This window comes from Somniosus microcephalus, chromosome 7 (genome assembly GCF_052327205.1).
Source record: "Somniosus microcephalus isolate GS21.2 chromosome 7, FLI_Smic_1.0, whole genome shotgun sequence".
NCBI lineage: Eukaryota > Metazoa > Chordata > Chondrichthyes > Squaliformes > Somniosidae > Somniosus > Somniosus microcephalus.
Window position 1 is genome coordinate 117,362,448 of NC_140993.1, and position 18,781 is coordinate 117,381,228.

The 18,781-nt window shown below is 44.3% G+C and overlaps 1 protein-coding gene across 3 annotated transcripts in view; it reads left to right on the plus strand.

Annotated features, from left to right (window-relative positions):
* spidr (scaffold protein involved in DNA repair) overlaps positions 1-18,781 on the plus strand; it is a 354,308-nt gene that overhangs the window by 266,156 nt on the left and 69,371 nt on the right. For all 3 annotated transcript variants that reach the window (XM_085992882.1, XM_085992884.1, XM_085992885.1), the window contains 2 exons: positions 384-545; positions 17,696-17,783. In XM_085992882.1, the coding sequence (XP_085849008.1) occupies positions 384-545; positions 17,696-17,783 (250 nt within the window). The remainder of the gene's footprint in view (positions 1-383; positions 546-17,695; positions 17,784-18,781) is intronic.

Below are 18,781 nucleotides of genomic sequence, written 5' to 3' on the forward strand. Positions count from 1 at the left end.
GCATCTCTGCAATTGTTCTGAAGAACAAAACAAAATCTGGAAGACTGTTTACTGCAGTCTGGCTACAGGTGCTGTGGCATTTGTTTATTTGCAATCTGGTCGTCACAGTTCTTCTATCCGTACTCCACAACAACAACACAAATCTAGCCCAGTGTTTATTAGATCATTGCTATTCCCAACACCTAAAAACCTGATCAATTTAATCTTGTGGAATAAACAGAGTAATTATATAAGGACAATCACATGAGGTGAAATTAAATTTTAAAAACAAGCGATTAACGATAATGGGTTGGGACACAGTCAAAATAAAAAAGTTGATCTTAAAGGAGAAGGTAGCCCAGCAGAAATTAGACTAATGAGTTTAATGATTTGTTTTCCTGTAGGCTGTGTCTTCTCGTACAAGACATGTATGGTTTATTTAGTGAAGTTCACCAGCATACATTCTGCTCATTAGAAGAGGACTTGCAGGTGCTAAGTGCCTGCTGGGAAGGAAAGACATGCTATCTAACAGGAATGAAGATTCTACAGAGAACAACGAGAGGGAGGTAAGAATGGAGACTGATCCAGAAAATGTATCTTGATTAGCAAGACCCTGTACTCCTGCTGAAGTTATTTCTGGCACAAGCGTAGACTTGCAGAGCACCAAAGCCCTTGCTGGATATTAGATATTCTTGCTCCAAACATGATACAAAACCTTGATTCAGTGTTCCTCAGTTATCTTGTTTTGCTGTACAGCATAATAAAATTGGTCAACCTGCTGTCACACTTTACAGGCCTGTTGGGTTATGATGTTGTGACTTACATTGATAATACTGTTGACATTTATGATTTGTACTGATATTGATTACTGGATATCAGATATACTGTTGTGTAGCTTTTACTTGTGACTCACAATAGAGGGGCAAAGAAGGTACCATTCCAAAGTTAATGTAATTGGAGGCATAGAATAGTATAATTTTATATTATGGAAAGCAGTTAATCAAAAATCACATTACTGTGCTTTACCACAAGAGCCAAGAGATTTAGGAGTTATCTATTTAGAACAAAGTTTGGAGTCCAGATCAGTGGATAACAATGTAGACTTGCATTGTATTGTATTGCCAGTTTATGATGTCGCCAAATAGCAATAAAGCCATTGGGCTGAACATCCTCTCCACTGGTTTTAACCTTTGTTCATTTTATTTTGGGTATGTGTGTTCATTTATGCAAAGAAGAGTACAGAGAAATGGATACTTTAAGTCCTGCCGTATCCTTGTTGCTCAAGCTAAATGTTATCAGAATTGCTTTGGAAGTCGTTTAAATATTTAACCAGTACCACATTTGCCAGTTAAAAAGCTTCAACAGCATAGCATGTGCTAATCATGCATTATTTAAGTTATATTTTGTGATTTGTATTTAGTATTAAACATACCTCATTAAAACTGTTGTGTATGTAACCTGTTCCACCTTAAGAGAGCTTAAGCCTGTTCCACCTTAAGAGATGTACTATTTTCTCAGGCTGCTGTAGACGTAATACCGGGGGTGAACACACCGGTATATAAGCACTGTGCAGTAATCTTGTATTCAGTGTAGTCCCTACCTCCAACCAGTAAAGACCTGTTTTTGATTGTTATTAATTAGTCTGTGTCTTAATTAACTAGATAACTCACAGATTTAACAAAAACAAGTGCCTCAAGAAAATAAAAAAGCCATTATTTGTGTTTCAGGAACCTGCCTGACACATTTTTAGTTCTCTTATGTCAGTGCCAATATGGTCAGTAAAATTTAGAATGATTTATTTTGTCTTGCCAGGTATGATTAAACCCTGTGACAATAGTCATATGAACCACAGTAGGATTCTGTTATATTTAATAAGTCACATTGCAAAAAGGTTGCTCTGAAACTTGAACTGGATATGACAGAAATGACTATCAATACTGTACCAAGGCATTTGGCAACAAATTAGGGCTTGGTAAAGATTTATCTACAGTAGCCCATTTTTATAGTGCTGTTTTTATAATCCATACAGAAGTATGTCATGGCAATGGGGGCATGTTGCGTAGAAATTTTTTTAATATGATTTCTGCAGGAGACTGTAAACCCTGTGTGCTATATCAAAGGTGCTGCATTACAGTAGTCCTTGGCTATATCGGGAATTTGTTTGTATCATGTTCACATATTAATGGATTTGGCTTTAACTGTACTACCCTGCTGACAGTTAACAGCTCCCAGTTTCCTTGATTTATTTATTTTGATATGGCCTAGTTTCTGTGAGGACTGCATTTTAGGTTCTCGAAACAAAAAATAACACCGCTTTCTGCTGCAAACTATTCAATCCTGCTTGGCTGATCAAGTGTCTATTTTTAAAGATATTTTAGTCAACTGAAAAGCAAATAAGTGATCATTTTCATGAAAGTGATCAGTGTGTATATGATACCACAATAATGCACTTATTTGGTTGTTCTTAACCTTTTTTAAAAATAGCGGGGTGGTGGGAGGGTGGTGGGCGTGCCAGAGAGGACAAAGACAGAAGTTTTTTTTGTTGATAATCTCAGGTATTGGCAGATGAATCGGTTGTTAAATAGCAATCAGAACAAGCTAGGGCTTGCTTGCTTAACACTTTATGACTGATTGTTCAGTGCCTTTTCTAGTATTGTTTTCAATCTACAGTCTTGCTGTTCAATGTAATACTAAACCCTGGTTGAGCAGGTTTTTCCTCTTCCACAAGACACTTTACAGACTAAAGCAGTCACTGCCTAATGTAATAAATAAGAAGAAACATAAATTAATCAGGGTGTGACTGTTTCTGTAAGTTAGATTTTCTTAATGGTGCAGTTTTTTTGAATCAGACTTGAAAGGAGCAACTAGAAGGAATGGTCAGCGGGCACACCATTTGTACCAAATATTCTCTATTGCACCCCCCCCACCCACCCCCAATGTTAGGAGCACTATCATTTTTCTAACATATTTTCCTCCTCAAGGTGACTAGCCCCTTGAAATCTCTGCGCTCTCCAGTTATTTGCAGAGTAAAGCTCACTTCCTCTGCCCTCAAAAGAGCTTGCATCAATCTGACATTTTACACTTCCTACACCACTCATCCTAGGACTTCTCCAAGTGAAATCGCCACTATAGTGTCAGTATAGTCCATGTAATTAGTTGTAATTATACTTTAAATTAGAGCCTTAGTGTCATAGGAAATGTCAAGAGCAGCGAGTTTCATGTTCTGTGTGTGTTGTGATATGTTCACAGTAGTAATTCCTCTGGAGGGCATTCAGGACTTCAGTTACAAACACTCTACTAATTAATATTCTGAGGAAACAGATAGCAGTAGTGGAGGGTAGGATTAATGTGCACAGAGATCACTTAATGTGAACAGTACATTAATGATATGTTGCTGGAGTTGGACTTAGTAGGCAAGACAGATGAAGAAGTGGACCAGTCAAGAATTGCCTATTGCAGAAATGATAGAGGAAGAAGCGGTAGGCAAATGGAATAGCAAATGGTAACAGTAAGGAGGCGTGATGAGAAGTAGAAGTAATGCAGGGAACAGGTTCCAGGAGCTGGATAGCACTGAAGAAGGAAAGGCAAATTAATGAGGACATCAAGCTACCTACAGGAATAAAAAAGAAAGCACCAATACAAGAATGGAGAAGAAAAGTAAAGATGGTATGAGATTTATCAGTATGATATGCAAACAGTACTTTCATCTGGAAAGACAAATCTAATAGTTCAGTTATATGTCTGCCTGGACAAAGATGGGAATATTGAGGAATCAGTAATTACAGTGTAGAAAAAGACCATTCAGTCCATTAAGTCTAGTGTTTTTCTCCATATGAGCTGTCTAGTCTAATCCCACTTTCCTGCTCACTCCACATACCCTTCAATAATCCTTTTTTTCAAGCACTATCAAATTCCCTTTTGAAAGCACCCTCGGTCTCTGCTACAACAATGGTTTGTGGTAAAGAATCCACATTCTAACCACCCTCGCTTCAATTTTTTCTAACCTTCCTTTCAGTTTTTGTGATTACTTATACTCTTGTTACCATCTCATTGACCAGTGGAAACAGTCTATCTCTCTTTATCTTATTGTAACACTTAATAATCTTAAAGACCTCTATGAGGTCACCACTTAACTTTTTCAGTTCTAGTGAAAAAGCGCGACCTTCTCAATTCTCTCTTCATAACTAACCCCTCATTGCTGGTAACTACCTTGAAGGAGATTTTATAGTGAAATATAGGATACTTAACAGAATAGAGAAAGTAACAGCACACAACATATATGAGATGAAACACAGTACTAGTTGTTAAAGATATTAAAAAAGCCACAAAGAGACAAATATTAACAATGATATAATAAAGGGGCCTTTAGGGAAGAGTGACCATAATATGATAGAATTTTATATTGAGTTTGAAAGTGATTTTGTTAAATCCGAAACTAGGGTCTTAAATCTAAACAAAACAAACTACAGTACATAGTTATGAGGGGTGAGTTGGCTACAGTAGATTGGGAAACTACATTAAAAGGTATGATGGTAGACAAGCAATGGCTAGCATTTAAAGAATTAATACATAATTTACAGCAAATATACTTTCCTTTAAGGCACAAAAACCCCAAAGGAAAAGTGGTCCAATCATGGCTAACGAGAAGTTAAAGATATTATTAGATCAAAGGAAGCGGCTTATAATTTTGTCAAAAAGAGTAGCAAGTCTGAGGATTGGGAGGATTTTAGAATTCAGCAAAGGAGGACCAAGAAATTGATAAAGGGGGAAATAGAATATGAGAGTAAACTAGCGAGAGACATAAAAACAGACTGTAAAAGCTTCTATAGGTATGTAAAAAGGAAAAGATTAGGAAAAGTAAATGTGGGTCCCTTATAGGCTGATCAGGAGAAGTTATAATGGGGAATAAGGAAATGGCAAAGAAATTAAATAAATGCTTTGTGTCTGTCTTCACGGAAGAAGTCACAAGAAACATCCCAGAAATAGTGGAGAACCAAGGCTCCAGCGAGAATGAGGAACTGAAAGAAATTAGTATTAGTGAAAAAAAAAGTACTGGAGAAATTAATGGGACTGAAAGCCGATAAATCCCCTGGACCTGATGGCCTACATCCTAGGGTTTTGAAAGAGGTGGCTATAGAGATAGTGGATGCATTGGTTGTCATTTTCCAAAATTCCATAGATTCTGGAAGGGTTCCCGTGTATTGGAAGGTAGCAAATGTAACCCCACTACTTAAGAAAGGAGGCGAGAGAAAATGGGGAACTACAGACCAGTTAGCCTGACATCAGTAATAAGGAAAATGCTGGAATCTATTATTAAGGACGTGGTAACAGGGCACTTAGAAAATAATAATAGGATTGGGCAGAGTCAACACAGATTTATGAAAGAGAAATCGTGTTTGACAAATCTGTTAGTTTTTTGATGTTGTAACAAGCAGAATAGATAAGGGGGAACCAGTGGATGTGATGTATTTGGATTTTCAGAAGGTATTCGATAAGGTGCCACACAAGAAGTTAAAAACAAAATTAGGGCTCATGGATTGGGAGTAATATACTAGCATGGATTGAGGATTGGTTAACGGACAGAAAACGGAAAGTAGGAATAAACGGGTCATTTTTGGGTTGGCAGGCTGTAACTAGTGGGGCAATTATATAGGGTCATGGTGAGACCACACCTGGAGTATTGTCACATTACCTAAGGAAGGATATACTTGCCATAGAGGAAGTGCAACGAAGGCTCACCAGACTGATTCCTGGGATGGGGAGATTGTCCTTTGAGGAGAGATTGAGTAGCCTAGGCCTAGATTCTCTAGAGTTTAGAAGAATGAGAGGTGATCTCATTGAAACATACAAAATTCTTACAGGGCTTGACAGAGTAGATGCAGGGAGGATGTTTCCCCTGGCTGGGGAGTCTAGAACCAGGGGTCGCAGTCTCAGAATAAGGGGTCGGCCATTTTGAACTGAGATGAGGAGAAATTTCTTCACTCAGAGGGTGGTGAATCTTTGGAATACTCTACCCCAGAGGGCTGTGGAGGCTCAGTCGTTGAGTATATTCAAGACAGAGATCGATAGATTTTTGAATATTAAGGGAATCGAGATATGGGGATAGTGCAGGAAATGGGCAAGAGATACAGGGGGCTGTGAGGAAAAAATGTTTTACACAGCGAGTGGTGATGACCTGGAATTCACTGCCGATGGAAGTGGTGGAAGCGGAGACACTCAATGTTTTCAAGGGGAGACTGGATTGACACTTGAGGGAAATAAACTTGCAGGGCTACGGGATAGAGCGGGGGAATGGGACTGACTGGATTGCTCTACAGAGAGCCGGCACAGACTCGATGGGCCGAATGGCCTCTTTCTGTGCCTCTATGATTCTAAGTGGAGATGAGGTCGAAGATCAGCCATGATCTTATTGAATGGCAGAGCAGGCTCGAAGGGCCAAATGGCCTACTCCTGCTCCTATTTCTTATGTTCTTAAGATGTAGCAAGATCATAAAAATAAAGCAGATTACATTATATCTGCCGTAATGACAGAAACTGTATTGCAGGGAGGAATTTCCATGGTCCAAATCACACACTGTCCGAATTCACATTGTACTTATCTTTAAAGGTTAAAGTCGCATCTAACCGTAGGATGCAGAGCGGAATACAAAATATACTGTCAACTGTGGCTCAGTAGTAGCATTCTCGCCTCTGATTCAGAAGGTTGTGTGTTCAAGTCCCACTCCAGAGACTTGAGCACATAATCTAGGCTAACACTGCAACGCCTTACTGAGGGAGTACGGCACTTTAAGGTGTCGTCTTTTGGATAAGATGTTAAACTGAGGCCCCGTCTGCCCTCTCAGGTGGATGGAAAAGATCCCATGGCACTATTTCATAGAAGAACAAAGGAGTTCTCCCTGGTGTCCTGGCCAATATTTATCCCTCAACCAACATCACTAAAACAGATTATCTGGTCATTATCACATTGCTGTTTGTGGGAACTTGCTGTGTGCAAATTGGCTGCCAATTACAACAGAGTGACTACAGTTCAAAAGTACTTCATTGGCTGTAAAGTGTTTTGGGATGCCTGAGATTGTGGAAGGTGCTATATAAATGCAAGTCTTTCTTTAGTTATATTATCCAAAACTCCTATCCACACCAAGTCCTCATTGACCAACATTACTTCCTGGTCCTCCAATACCTCAAATTTAAAATTCACATCTTTTATGTTTAATTCCCTTCATGGCCTTGTTCCTCCCTATCTCTGTAACCTTCTCCAGTCCTACAGCCCTCTTCCCTCCCGCCCCCCCCAAACCTCTCCCCCCCCCCCCCCACCTCACTCAAACTAAGAGTGTGAATAAAGTGGGGAGGAGGGTCTTTTATATTTGGATTTGTAATTTTAATAAAATTGAATAGTTTGTAATGATGTGCAATAAGTAATGTGATAACATTGCATTACTAGTTATGTCATTGCTCTTTCCCTTGTACACAGTTTAGCAAAATGTTTTCCTGTGTGAGTATGTGTAAATGCAACAAAAATACATACATACATATAATAAACCTATTTCCTGGCTCTGCTTTCTGTATTTTCACTTCTCTGCGTGAAAGCTTTTTTATTCCTCCTATAACATTGGTTATGCTGTAAGGGGATATGTTGTTTTATTCTGTGCTCTGAGCCCCCCTGTTCATGGCAGAACCACAAATGCACCCCTCGTTTCCTTACACACCACCCCCCCTTGCAAAAGTGTTTCTCCCTTTTTCTTCCCTTACTGACCAGTCCGCCCCCCTCCCCCCCCCCCCCCCCCAATAATTTCTGCACTCCAACAGGTTCTCTGCCTTTACCTCCCACAACAGGGTATTTCTTCCTTTCTCTTCTCTCACCCGGCTCAACATGGTCTGTTTGTGTGTCTTGCCCCATTATGCTTTTTCTTTCTCTCTCTCTTTTGTTCTGCTTTCCCCCACCCCTCTTAACATTGTCTCTCCCACTCTCTCTCTCCTCCATTTCTAATAACCCTGAATCCCATTTGTTGGCAAGAACCTGTCTTGTTCCTTCTTGAAACAGATTAAGGTTTCTTGTTCCCCCACCCATGCCAGTAACCTGTTCCACAAATTCGAAGTGTGAAGTGTATGGAGATGCCAGCAATTTAACACCGGGCATCATAGATGCAAAACATGCACTCTGCCACTGAGCCACATCCCCGACTGTGGGCTTAGAGTGTAGAGGGAGCTCTGTGGAATTTCACGTGGGCATCCTGTTTCTTCTTCTTTGTAGGAAGAAACTGAGGGGGAACACAAGCCTGGCTTATCTGACATCATAGGAGGAGGATGTGATGTGACCCTCCAGCCAGTACCCACTGTACATAGGAAAACTACCCTGGCCCTCCGACCTGCAACAGAGCTAGGAGCTCTGCTTGAGGACCCTGTGCTTGGGGAGGGAAGCCCTGAATGGCATGCTGGCTTTTGGAACCAAATCTTTAGCCTACCTCCAATATTAGAACAGCAGCGTCATAGAGTTATACTGCACAGAAAGAGGCCCTTCGGCCCATCGTGTCTGCGCCAGCCATCAAGCCCTGTCTACTCTAATTCCATTTTCCAGCACGTGGTCCGTAGCCTTGTATGCTATGGCGTTTCAAGTGCTCCTCTAAATGCTTCTTGAATGTTGTGAGGGTTCCTGCCTCTACCACCCTTTTAGGCAGTGAGTTCCAGACTCCAACCACCCTCTGGGTGGAAAAGTTTTTCCTCAAATCCTCTCTAAACCTCCTGCCCCTTATCTTGAAACTATGCCCTCTGGTTATTGATCCTTCTACTAAGGGGAAAAGTTCCTTTCTATCAAACCTATCTATGCCCCTCATAATTTTGTACACCTCAATCAGGTCCCCCCCTCAGCCTTCTTTGCCCTAAGGAAAACAACCCCAGCCTGTCCAGTCTCTCTTCATAGCTGAAGCACTCCAGCCCAGGTAACATCCTGGTGAATCTCCTCTGCACCCTCTCCAATGCAATCGCATCCTTCCTATAGTGTGGCGACCAGAACTGCACACAGTATTCCAGCTGTGGCCTAACTAGTGTTTTATACAGCTCCATCATAACCTCCCTGCTCTTGCCTTCATTAGCCGAGGCATAGAATATAAGTATCCCATATGCATTTTTAACCACCTTATCTACCTGTCCTGCTGCCTTCAGGGATCTATGCATATGCACACCAAGGTCCCTCTGATCCTCTGTCCTCCCTAGGGTCCTACCATTCATTGTGTATTCCCTTGCCTTGTTAGTCCTCCCAAAATGCATCACCTTACACTTTTTAGGGTTAAATTCCATTTGCCACTATTCTGCCCATCTGACCAACCCGTCTATATCGTCCTGTAGCCTGAGGCTTCCCTCCTCGCTACTTACCACTCCACCAATTTTCGTGTCATCTGCGAACTTACTGATCATACCTCCTACATTCATATCTAAATCACTAATGTACACTATAAACAGCAAAGGACCCAGCACCGATCCCTGCGGTACACCACTGGACACAGGCTTCCAGTCACACAAACAACCTTCAACCATCACCCTCTGCCTCCTGCCACTAAGCCAATTTTGGATCCAATGTGCCAAATTGCCCTGGATCCCATGGGCTCTTACCTTCTTGACCAGTCTCCCAGGTGGGACTTTGTCAAAAGCCTTACTGAAGTCCATGTAGACTACATCAACTGCACTACCCTCATCCACACACCTAGTCACCCCCTCTCAAAATTCAATCAAATTGGTTGGACATGATCTCACCCTGACAAAGCCATGCTGACTATCCTTGATTAATCCTTGCCTTTCTGAGTGGAGACTAATTCTGTCCCTCAGAATTTTTTCCAATAATTTCCCTACCACTGATGTTAGGCTCACTGGCCTGTACTACCCTGGTTTATCTCTACTACCCTTCTTGAATAATGGTACTACGTTAGCTGTTCTCCAGTCCTCTGGCACCTCCCCTGTGGCCAGAGAGGTTCTTAAAATTTGTGTCAGAGCCCCTGCAATCTCCTCCCTTGCCTCGCACAGCAGCCTGGGATACATCTCGTCTGGGCCTGGGGATTTATCCATTTTAAACTCACTAAAACCGCTAGTACCTCCTCCTTCTCAATACTAATTTGTTCAAGTATATCACAATCCCCCTGCCTGATTTCTATGCCTACATCATCCTTCTCCACAGTGAACACAGATGTAAAATATTCATTTAAAACCTCACCTACATCTTCCGGCTCTACACACAGATTGCCACTTTGGTCCCTAATGGGCCCTACTCTTTCCCTGGTTATCCTCTTGCCCTTAATATACTTATAAAACACCTTGCGATTTTCCTTTATTTTGCCCACCAGTGTTTTTTCATGCCCCCTCTTCGCTCTCCTAATTTCTTTTTTAAGTACCCCGCCCCCCCCCCCCCACCCCTGCACTTTCTATACTCCTCTTGGGCTTCCACTGTTTTTAGTCCTTTGTATCTGCCAAAAGCCTCCCTTTTTTTCCTAATCAATTCTTGTATATCCCGGGTTCCCTGGGCTTGTTGGTCCCACCCTTGACCTTTACGGGAACATGTTGGTGTTGTACTCTCTCTATTTCCTTTCTGAAAGACTCCCACTGCTCTGATGTGGATTTTCCTACAAGTAGCTGATCCCAGTCCACTTTGGCCAGATCCTGCCTTATCATATTAAAATCGGTCTTTCCCCAATTTAGAACCTTTATTTCCGGTCCATCTTTGTCCTTTTCCATGACTACCTTAAATCTCACCGAATTATGGTCACTGTCACCAAAATGCTCACCTACTGACACTTCTACCACTTGCCCGGCCACATTCCCTAGAATCAGGTCCAGTACCACCCCCTCTCTTATAGGACTTTCTACATGCTGGCTCAAAAAGCTCTTCTGGATCCACTTTAAGAATTCCGCACCCTCTAAGCCTTTCACATTCTGGCTATCCCAGTTAATATTGGGGAAGTTGAAATCCCCTACTATTATTACCCTATTATTTCTACACTTCTCTGATATTTGCCTGCATATCTGTTCCTCTATCTCCCCCTGACTGTTTGGGGGCCTATAGTACACTCCCAGCAAAGTGCTTGCCCCCTTTTTGTTTTTAAGCTCTACCCATATAGCCTCATTAGAGGAACCTGCTAAGATATAATCCCTCCTTACAGCAGTAATTGACTCCTTGATTAATATTGCGACACCCCCTCCTCTTACACTCCCCTCTGTCTCGCCTGAAGATTCTATACCCCGGAATATTGAGCTGCCAGTCTTGCCCCTCCCTCAACCATGTCTCTGTGATGGCAACAATATCATACTCCCATGTCTTCATCAACACCTTCAATTCATCTGCCTTACTCGCAAGACTCTTTGCATTAAAATAAATGCCATCCAGCCTTGCATACTCCCTTGTGCCATTACTTATTTGCTCTGCCTTCCAGGCTGACTTGTTTTTTCCTCTATATTTGGCTGTGCATCACCCCCTACTATAGCTCCACTCCGTATCCCATCCCCCTGCCAAGTTAATTTAAACCCCCCCCCCCCCCCCCCCCCCCCCAACAGTACTAGCAAACCTCCCCGCAAGGATGTTGGTCTCGTTCAGGTTCAGGTGCAACCCGTTCGACTTGTACAGGTCCCACCTTCCCCAGAAGCAGACCCAGTGATCCAGGAAACTAAAGCCCTCTCTCCTGCACCAACTCTTTAGCCACGCATTCATCTGCTCTATCCTCCTATTCCTATACTCACGAGCACGTGGCACCGGGAGTAATCCAGAAATTACAATCTTTGAGGTCCTGCTTTTTAATCTGCTACCTAGCTCCCTAAATACTTGTTGCAGGACCTTATCCCTCTTTCTACCTATGTTGTTGGTACCAATATGAACCACGACCTCTGACTGTTCGCCCTCCCCCTTCAGAATGCCCTGCAGCCATTCAGTGACATCCTTGACCCTGGCACCAGGGAGGCAACATACCATCCTGGGGTCATGTCTGCGGCCACAGAAACGTCTATCTGTTCCCCTTACGATAGAATCCCCTATCACTATTGTCTCTCACTTTTTTTCCTCCCCTCCTGTGCAACTGAGCCACTCGTAGTTTTCTTTAATTATTCATTGATGGGATGTGGGCGTCGCTGGCTAGGCCTGCATTTCGTGCCCATCCCTAATTGCCCTTGAGAAGATGGTGGTGAGCCACCTTCTTGAACCGCTGCAGTCCATATGGTGTAGGTACACCCACAATGCTGTTAGGAAGGGAGTTCCAGGATTTTGGCCCAGCGACAGTGAAGGAACGGCGATACAGGTCCAAGTCAGGATGGTGTGTGGCTTGGAGGGGAACTTGTAGGTGGTGATGTTCCCATGCGTCTGCTGCCCTTGTCCTTCTAAGTGGTAGAGGTCGCGGGTTTGCCATGGACTTGGCTTTTGCTGCATTCCCCTGAGAAAGCATCTCCCCATCAGTATCTAGAACGGAAAATCTGTTGGAGAGGGAGATGGACCCAGGGGATTCCTGCACTACCTTCCTAGTTCTTTTACTCTGTCTGATGGTCACCCATTTCCTGTCTGCCTGTGCACTCTTTACCTGTGGTGTGACCACCTCGTTAAATGTGCTATCCACGAAGATCTCAGCTTCCCGGATGCTCCACAGTGACTCCAGCCGCAGCTCCAGCTCTGAAATGCAGATTTCGAGTAGCTGCAGCTGGAGACACTTCCTGCACATTTTTTTCGCCCTGGACACCAAAAGTGTCCCTGACTTCCCACATAGCAAAGGAGGAGCGCTGCCGAGCTGCCCTGCCATGTCCTACCCTTAATTTACTCCCTTTACTTCCTTTAAATTAAAGAATATTAAATACACTAGGGACCTTACCTTTACTTTAACGACTGGACTGTAGAAATACTCACCATGTCCTACTTACAAATCAACTCCTTCCCTGGTTATGACGTTACTTTAGCGGTTTTGCAGTTGTTGTTGTTTGACTGCTCCCGCTCTCGGACTCTTCACCACTGCCCATCAAAGTCACCACAGCCTTGAATTTGTTTGCTTTAGGATAATTCCAATCTACTAGAGAGACATAACTAATTTCAGTCAATCGGCAGCATATGACAGCCTCCATCAGGTTACTCATGCCTTATTTGCCGAAGGAGAGCAGTTCATCAGTTTTGGAATGTCCGTATCAGCAATAGAGCAGAGCTGTTCAGATGAGTGTTGCTGACTTCCTCAAGGTGCAGGCTGTCATAGATAGCGCTCATGAAGCTATCAATGGCTACTTGGCGACAAAGGATAGTCAGTATGACCTTGGTGGTTGATACCAATATGGATGCCCACAACACCTGCAGACACTGGTACAGAGACCTAGGCTGCTACAAGACTCCTAATAGAGCTGGGGTCAATTTAGATGCTTGGATCTTTCAGGAGGGTCTCTGCAAAATGGTCCCACTGGAATCTCCCAGTTAATTATGTTGTATTGCATGCTCACCCTCCAAAGAGGTCTACTTATGGAGGAGGAAGGAGAGCCAGGTCTGCGTGACAAACCAGCATTAGCAGGAAGAGGAAGCTGATGACTATTCATTACCAGCTTCAGGAGTCATCTGTAACCAGGAAGCTTGATTAACTTGTTCTAGGTCCTTATAACTCAGAAAACTGAAGTAATAGAATAAAACATATTTAAAACTCACTGGTATATTTGTACTAATTTGAGAGAATGATGGTTGTACCACCACAATTGAATGTCAAGTAACTCAGAAATCTTTTACTTTTAATTTATTATCTAATGGAGAACAGGTAAACATTTTTACATTTTTTTTAATTTTTGGAATCAGCAAACTTTATCCAACTAGGACTGAAGTTTACAGTAACTCTTGATTGTCTATTTGAACTTTTCTTTTCATCACATTTAAATCTTTTGAAAGTAGTTTCCACAACTTTTTTCCAATACCATTCTTTTTGAAAGGGTGCTCTGTCATCCAGCAGCTTAGGGTGGTATTCTTTTGTGGATTGTTCTTTATCCTAGTAGTATCATATTTATTGAACAGAAATAAGGGGTTCAGATGAGACATTACACCTGTCTGTTAAGATGTATGTAAAATATCCCATGGCACTATTCGAAGAAGAGCAGGGGAATTCTCCCTTTCTGCCCAACATTCCCCCTCAACCATCACCACCAAACCAATTAACTGGTCATTTATCACACTGCTGTTTGTGGTACAGGTAGACTATCCTTTATCCGAAAACCTCGGGACCAGCCGTGTTTCGGTTTTAGGAAAATTTCGGATTTCGGAAGGTGTGCGAAAACACTTCGGTTTTCAGAGGTAATTCGGTTTTCGGGAGTGCGGATAAAGGATACACTATCCCTTATCCGAAAGGGTGGGATAAATAAGGGGTCGGGGGTGGGGGTCGGCGGGGGTCGTGGTCGTGCGCATTTCGGTTTTCAGAAGTCATGCTTTGCTCCACTTTCGGCTTTCAGAGGTTTTCTGGTTTCGGATGTGCGGATAAAGGCTGGTACACTTACGCTGAGCGATTTCGGTTCTCAGAAGTGCGGAAAAATGCTACACTATCCCTTATCCGGCTAGGCCTGTAAGTCGTGCGCCACTCTGGTCATGTCGTGCGCACGACTTACGCTGACCGAAAAAACCTTCGGTTTTTAGAGGGTTTCGGTTTTCGGAAGTCCGGATAAAGGGTAGTCTACCTGTACCTTGCTGTGTTCACATTGGTTGCAATATATGCCAAGAAAAAAACTGCCTCCACTCAAAAATAATTAATTGGTTACGAAGTGCTTTGGGATCTCCTGAGGATGTGAAAGGCACTATATAAATGCAAGCTTTTCTTTCTTTCTAAGAGTTTGGTTAATGTCGGAAAAATGTAAACCATTATGTTGTCAAGACATAGAGTCACAGGCCTAGAAAGTCGGTTGGTAGCGCCAGCGATTAGCGCCTAAAGAGCCCGAGAATTGGGGCGTTACCCAATTTTCAGGCGGGCGCTGTGAATATAGCGCCACCTCCCATATTGAGTATGATTTTAGTGCCAGCGCTAACTCTTTGCGCGCGCCCGCGGGCGCAGGCAGATCATGACGTCATTTCAGTGTGCAACGCCATTTTTGCGCCCCGGACCGGATATTCGGTGGCGCCCGCAACCTTTCCGCCTGGCGCTATTAGTGACAGTTGGATGGAGCGTTCCCAGGCCCTTCTCGGACTCGGGGCGCTATTTAAAGGGGACAGCACTAGTATAAAAGCTGCAGCCATTTGGGCCGGCCATCCTGATCGTTGCTGGAGAGAGTTGCTGACCTTCTGTTGGACAGTAATTTTCTCATTGAGCCGTCGGAGGCACTGGCACTGGCAGCTTGAGGGCCCGGCTCCCGAGCTGGTGATGCAGCATCTGAAAGCAGGGAGGTGGAAGAGTGGCTTTAGCAAAAGGACAGGTTTGCAGCAAGGGATGCCAGATTGCGGCAAGGCTATGACATGGGTCCACAGTGAGAAAGCATGCTGGCGGGGGGAACAAGTAGAAGGAGACAGTTGTAAGAGGTGAGAACCTTACCATCGCTGTCGACAATGGGGTCGGTAGCTGCAGTGGTTACAGGACCATTCAGACGTCCTCCAAGAATCTGGTGGACTCTCTCCTCGAGATCCGTGAGAGTGACCACTTGTGGAGGTCCTCCACTGGTGCGAAGCTGGTCTTTGCCAATCCTCACCAGCATGGACTGCAGGGGAAAGGAGGGGAAGTAATGTTAGCTGATGCCCTGAATGATCATCTCATGCCCCCCATGGTGCAAGAGCCCTTACATGATGCCGAGTCAAATGTGCATGTGTGTGCCCAGAAAGGGCCATGGGTGCTTGCTGGCAGATGGCCAATGGGGCACAGGCCACCCTGTAGCCATAAAGTCAGGTGCAAATGAAGGGATGCAGAAGTTTGCAGGAACAATACCCACCCTCACGACCCGAGTGAGGTCGTTGAATTTCTTTCTGCATTGGACAGGGCTCCTGGTCACCATGCTGCTGGAGTTGACCCTCTTGCATACATCCCTCCAAGCTCGTCGGTAGTCCTTATGATTCGACCTCCTGCCATTGTCTGGGTAGAGAACATCTTGCCGGCGCTCCACTGCGGGCACCAATTGCTCCAGAGCCTCATTGATGAAGCGCTCTGCTCTCTGTCTCACCTTCTCCATCTGGTCCAAGTTTTTATCGCCAGAGAAGGGCCTGCGCTGATTCTGAGGCCTGCAAGGCGCAGAGTGTGGATGCTGAAGCTAACTGACCCACCCCTTTAAGAGCCGGCCGGCGCCTGGAAGTCTCGTGGTCATCGGTAATTGAGAGCACCTGCGCTGAGCCCGTCCGCTCCGATATTGGGTTGCGCCGGAAGTTTAGCGCCTTAGGAGTCCCGTGTAGCGCCTGAATTCGCGCCTCAATCACCTTTAGGGGCGATTCAACCCAATATCGCGCCAGGCGGCGATAAGTTTCGTCTGGCTATAAATTTTGCGCAGCGCCAGTTCTAACGCCTCAAGCCGGGCTGTACCCAATTTCTAGGCCATAGAGTCATAGAGTTATACAGCACAGAAAGAGGCCCTTCGCGTCCGCGCCGGCCATCAAGCCCTGTTTAATCTAATCCCATTTTCCAGCATTAGGTCCGTAGCCTTGTATGCTATGGCATTTCAAGTGCTCATCCAAATGCTTCTTGAATGTTGTGAGGGTTCCTGCCTCTACTACCCTTTCAGGCAGTGAGTTCCAGATTCCAACCACCCTCTGGGTGAAAAGGTTTTTCCTCAAATCCCCTCTAAACCTCCTGCCCCTTACCTTGAATCTATGCCCCCTTGTTATTGACCCCTCTACTAAGGGGAAAAGTTCCTTTCTATCCACCCTATCTATGCCCCTCATAATTTTGTATACCTCAATCAGGTCCCCCCTCAGCCTTCTCTGCTCCAAGGAAAACAACCCCAGCCTGTCCAGTCTTTCTTCATAGCTGAAGCGCTCCAGCCCAGGTAACATCCTGGTAAATCTCCTCTGCACCCTCTCCAAAGCAATCACATCCTTCCTATAGTGTGGCGACCAGAACTGCACACAGTACTCCAGCTGTGGCCTTACCAGCGTTTTGTACAGCTCCATCATAACCTCCCTGCTCTTATATTCTATGCCTCGGCTAATGAAGGCAAGTATCCCATATGCCTTTTTAACCACCTTATCCACCTGTTCTGCTGCCTTCAGGGATCTATGTACATGCACACCAAGGTCCCTCTGATCCTCTGTCTTTCCTAGGGTCTTACCATTCATTGTGTAATCCCTTGCCTTGTTAGTCCATCCAAAATGCATCACCTCACACTTTTCAGGGTTAAATTCCATTTGCCACTGTTCCGCCCATCTGACCAACCCATCTATATCGCCCTGTAGCCTGAGGCTTCCCTCCTCGCTATTTACCACCCCACCAATTTTCGTGTCATCTGCGAACTTACTGATCATACCTTTTACATTCACATCCAAATCATGAATGTAGACCACAAACAGCAAGGGACCCAGCACCGATCCCTGCGGTACCCCACTGGACACAGGCTTCCAGTCACAAAAACAACCTTCCACCATCACCCTCTGCCTTCTGCCACTAAGCCAGTTTTGGATCCAATGTGCCAAGGCACCCTGGATCCCATGGGCTCTTACCTTCCTGACCAGTCTCCTGTTGTTTGCTTACTAAAATTAACACTAGTATTATTGTTTAAGTAAAACCCAGTTTAAGATTTCAGTGTGTTTTGACCTGGCTTGCGTTTTATCTCTCAGGTCTTCAGGACTCTTCAGTCTGATTGAAAGTCTTTGGCCTCCATTGGTTCCTCCAAAAGTCCATGGCCAAAGCCAAGGCAGTCAAGAGGTAATGCTACTATCTAGAAACCATGGATGCATATTCAACAGACACGTCTTTTGTTTGCTTATGTAAGTGAGGGAGGTCTATTTATTAAGGACATAATACTGTAGCTTCTCCAAAGGATCTCAATTTAAGATGGTGCCAAACAGGTAACATAGTCAGGTGTGGATTTTCTTTAAACAACGGAACAAGGTTTATTTACAACAATCACATAGTTTTTCCTTCACTAACATACTTCAGTCTAGGCACAGTTAAGAGTGTCCATACTTGCGGCACAACTGAAGGAAGGGGAAAGGCTTCTCCTTCAGTGGGCCTGGTTAATAGGCCGTCTCACAGACCTGCCTCTATGTTTAAGAACAGGCAGCCGGCAGATTCCCACCTAAAAAATCGATGGGATCTTTCACTTCTGCAAACTGGCTGAATGTCAGATGCCAGCAGCAATGAAAGGGTTGCTCGCTCCCAGTTCATTGCTGCCATTTTTTCTTATGCACTGCAGCTACCAGGAACTTAAACCCTGTGGCAGGATTTGGCTGGTGAGGCCAGGAATAAAACCAAATAAGGATGGCCCTACATCAAAGAGAGGGCCACCCAGAATCGAAAAGTGTTTACGTCCCAAAAGCCTGCCCCTAAGTGCCTGTTGTTAATGGCTACTCGGGTGTTCAAGTTGTATAATTGGGAGGCCCCTCTCATTTCCATAAATTTTGGGGCACTTGGCTTATCACAGAATCACAGAAACCCCACAGTGCAGATAGAGGCCATTTCGGCCCATCGAGCCTGCACCGACACATATCCCACCCGATCCCCGTAACCCCTACACCAACACATATCCCACCCTATCCCCGTAACCCCACATATTTAATCTCCCTAACACTAAGGGTCAATTTATCATAGCCAATCAACCTAACCCGCACATCTTTGGACTGTGGGAGGAAACCGGAGCACCCGGAGGAAACCCACGCAAACACGGGGAGAATGTGCAAACTCCACACAGACAGTCGCCCGAG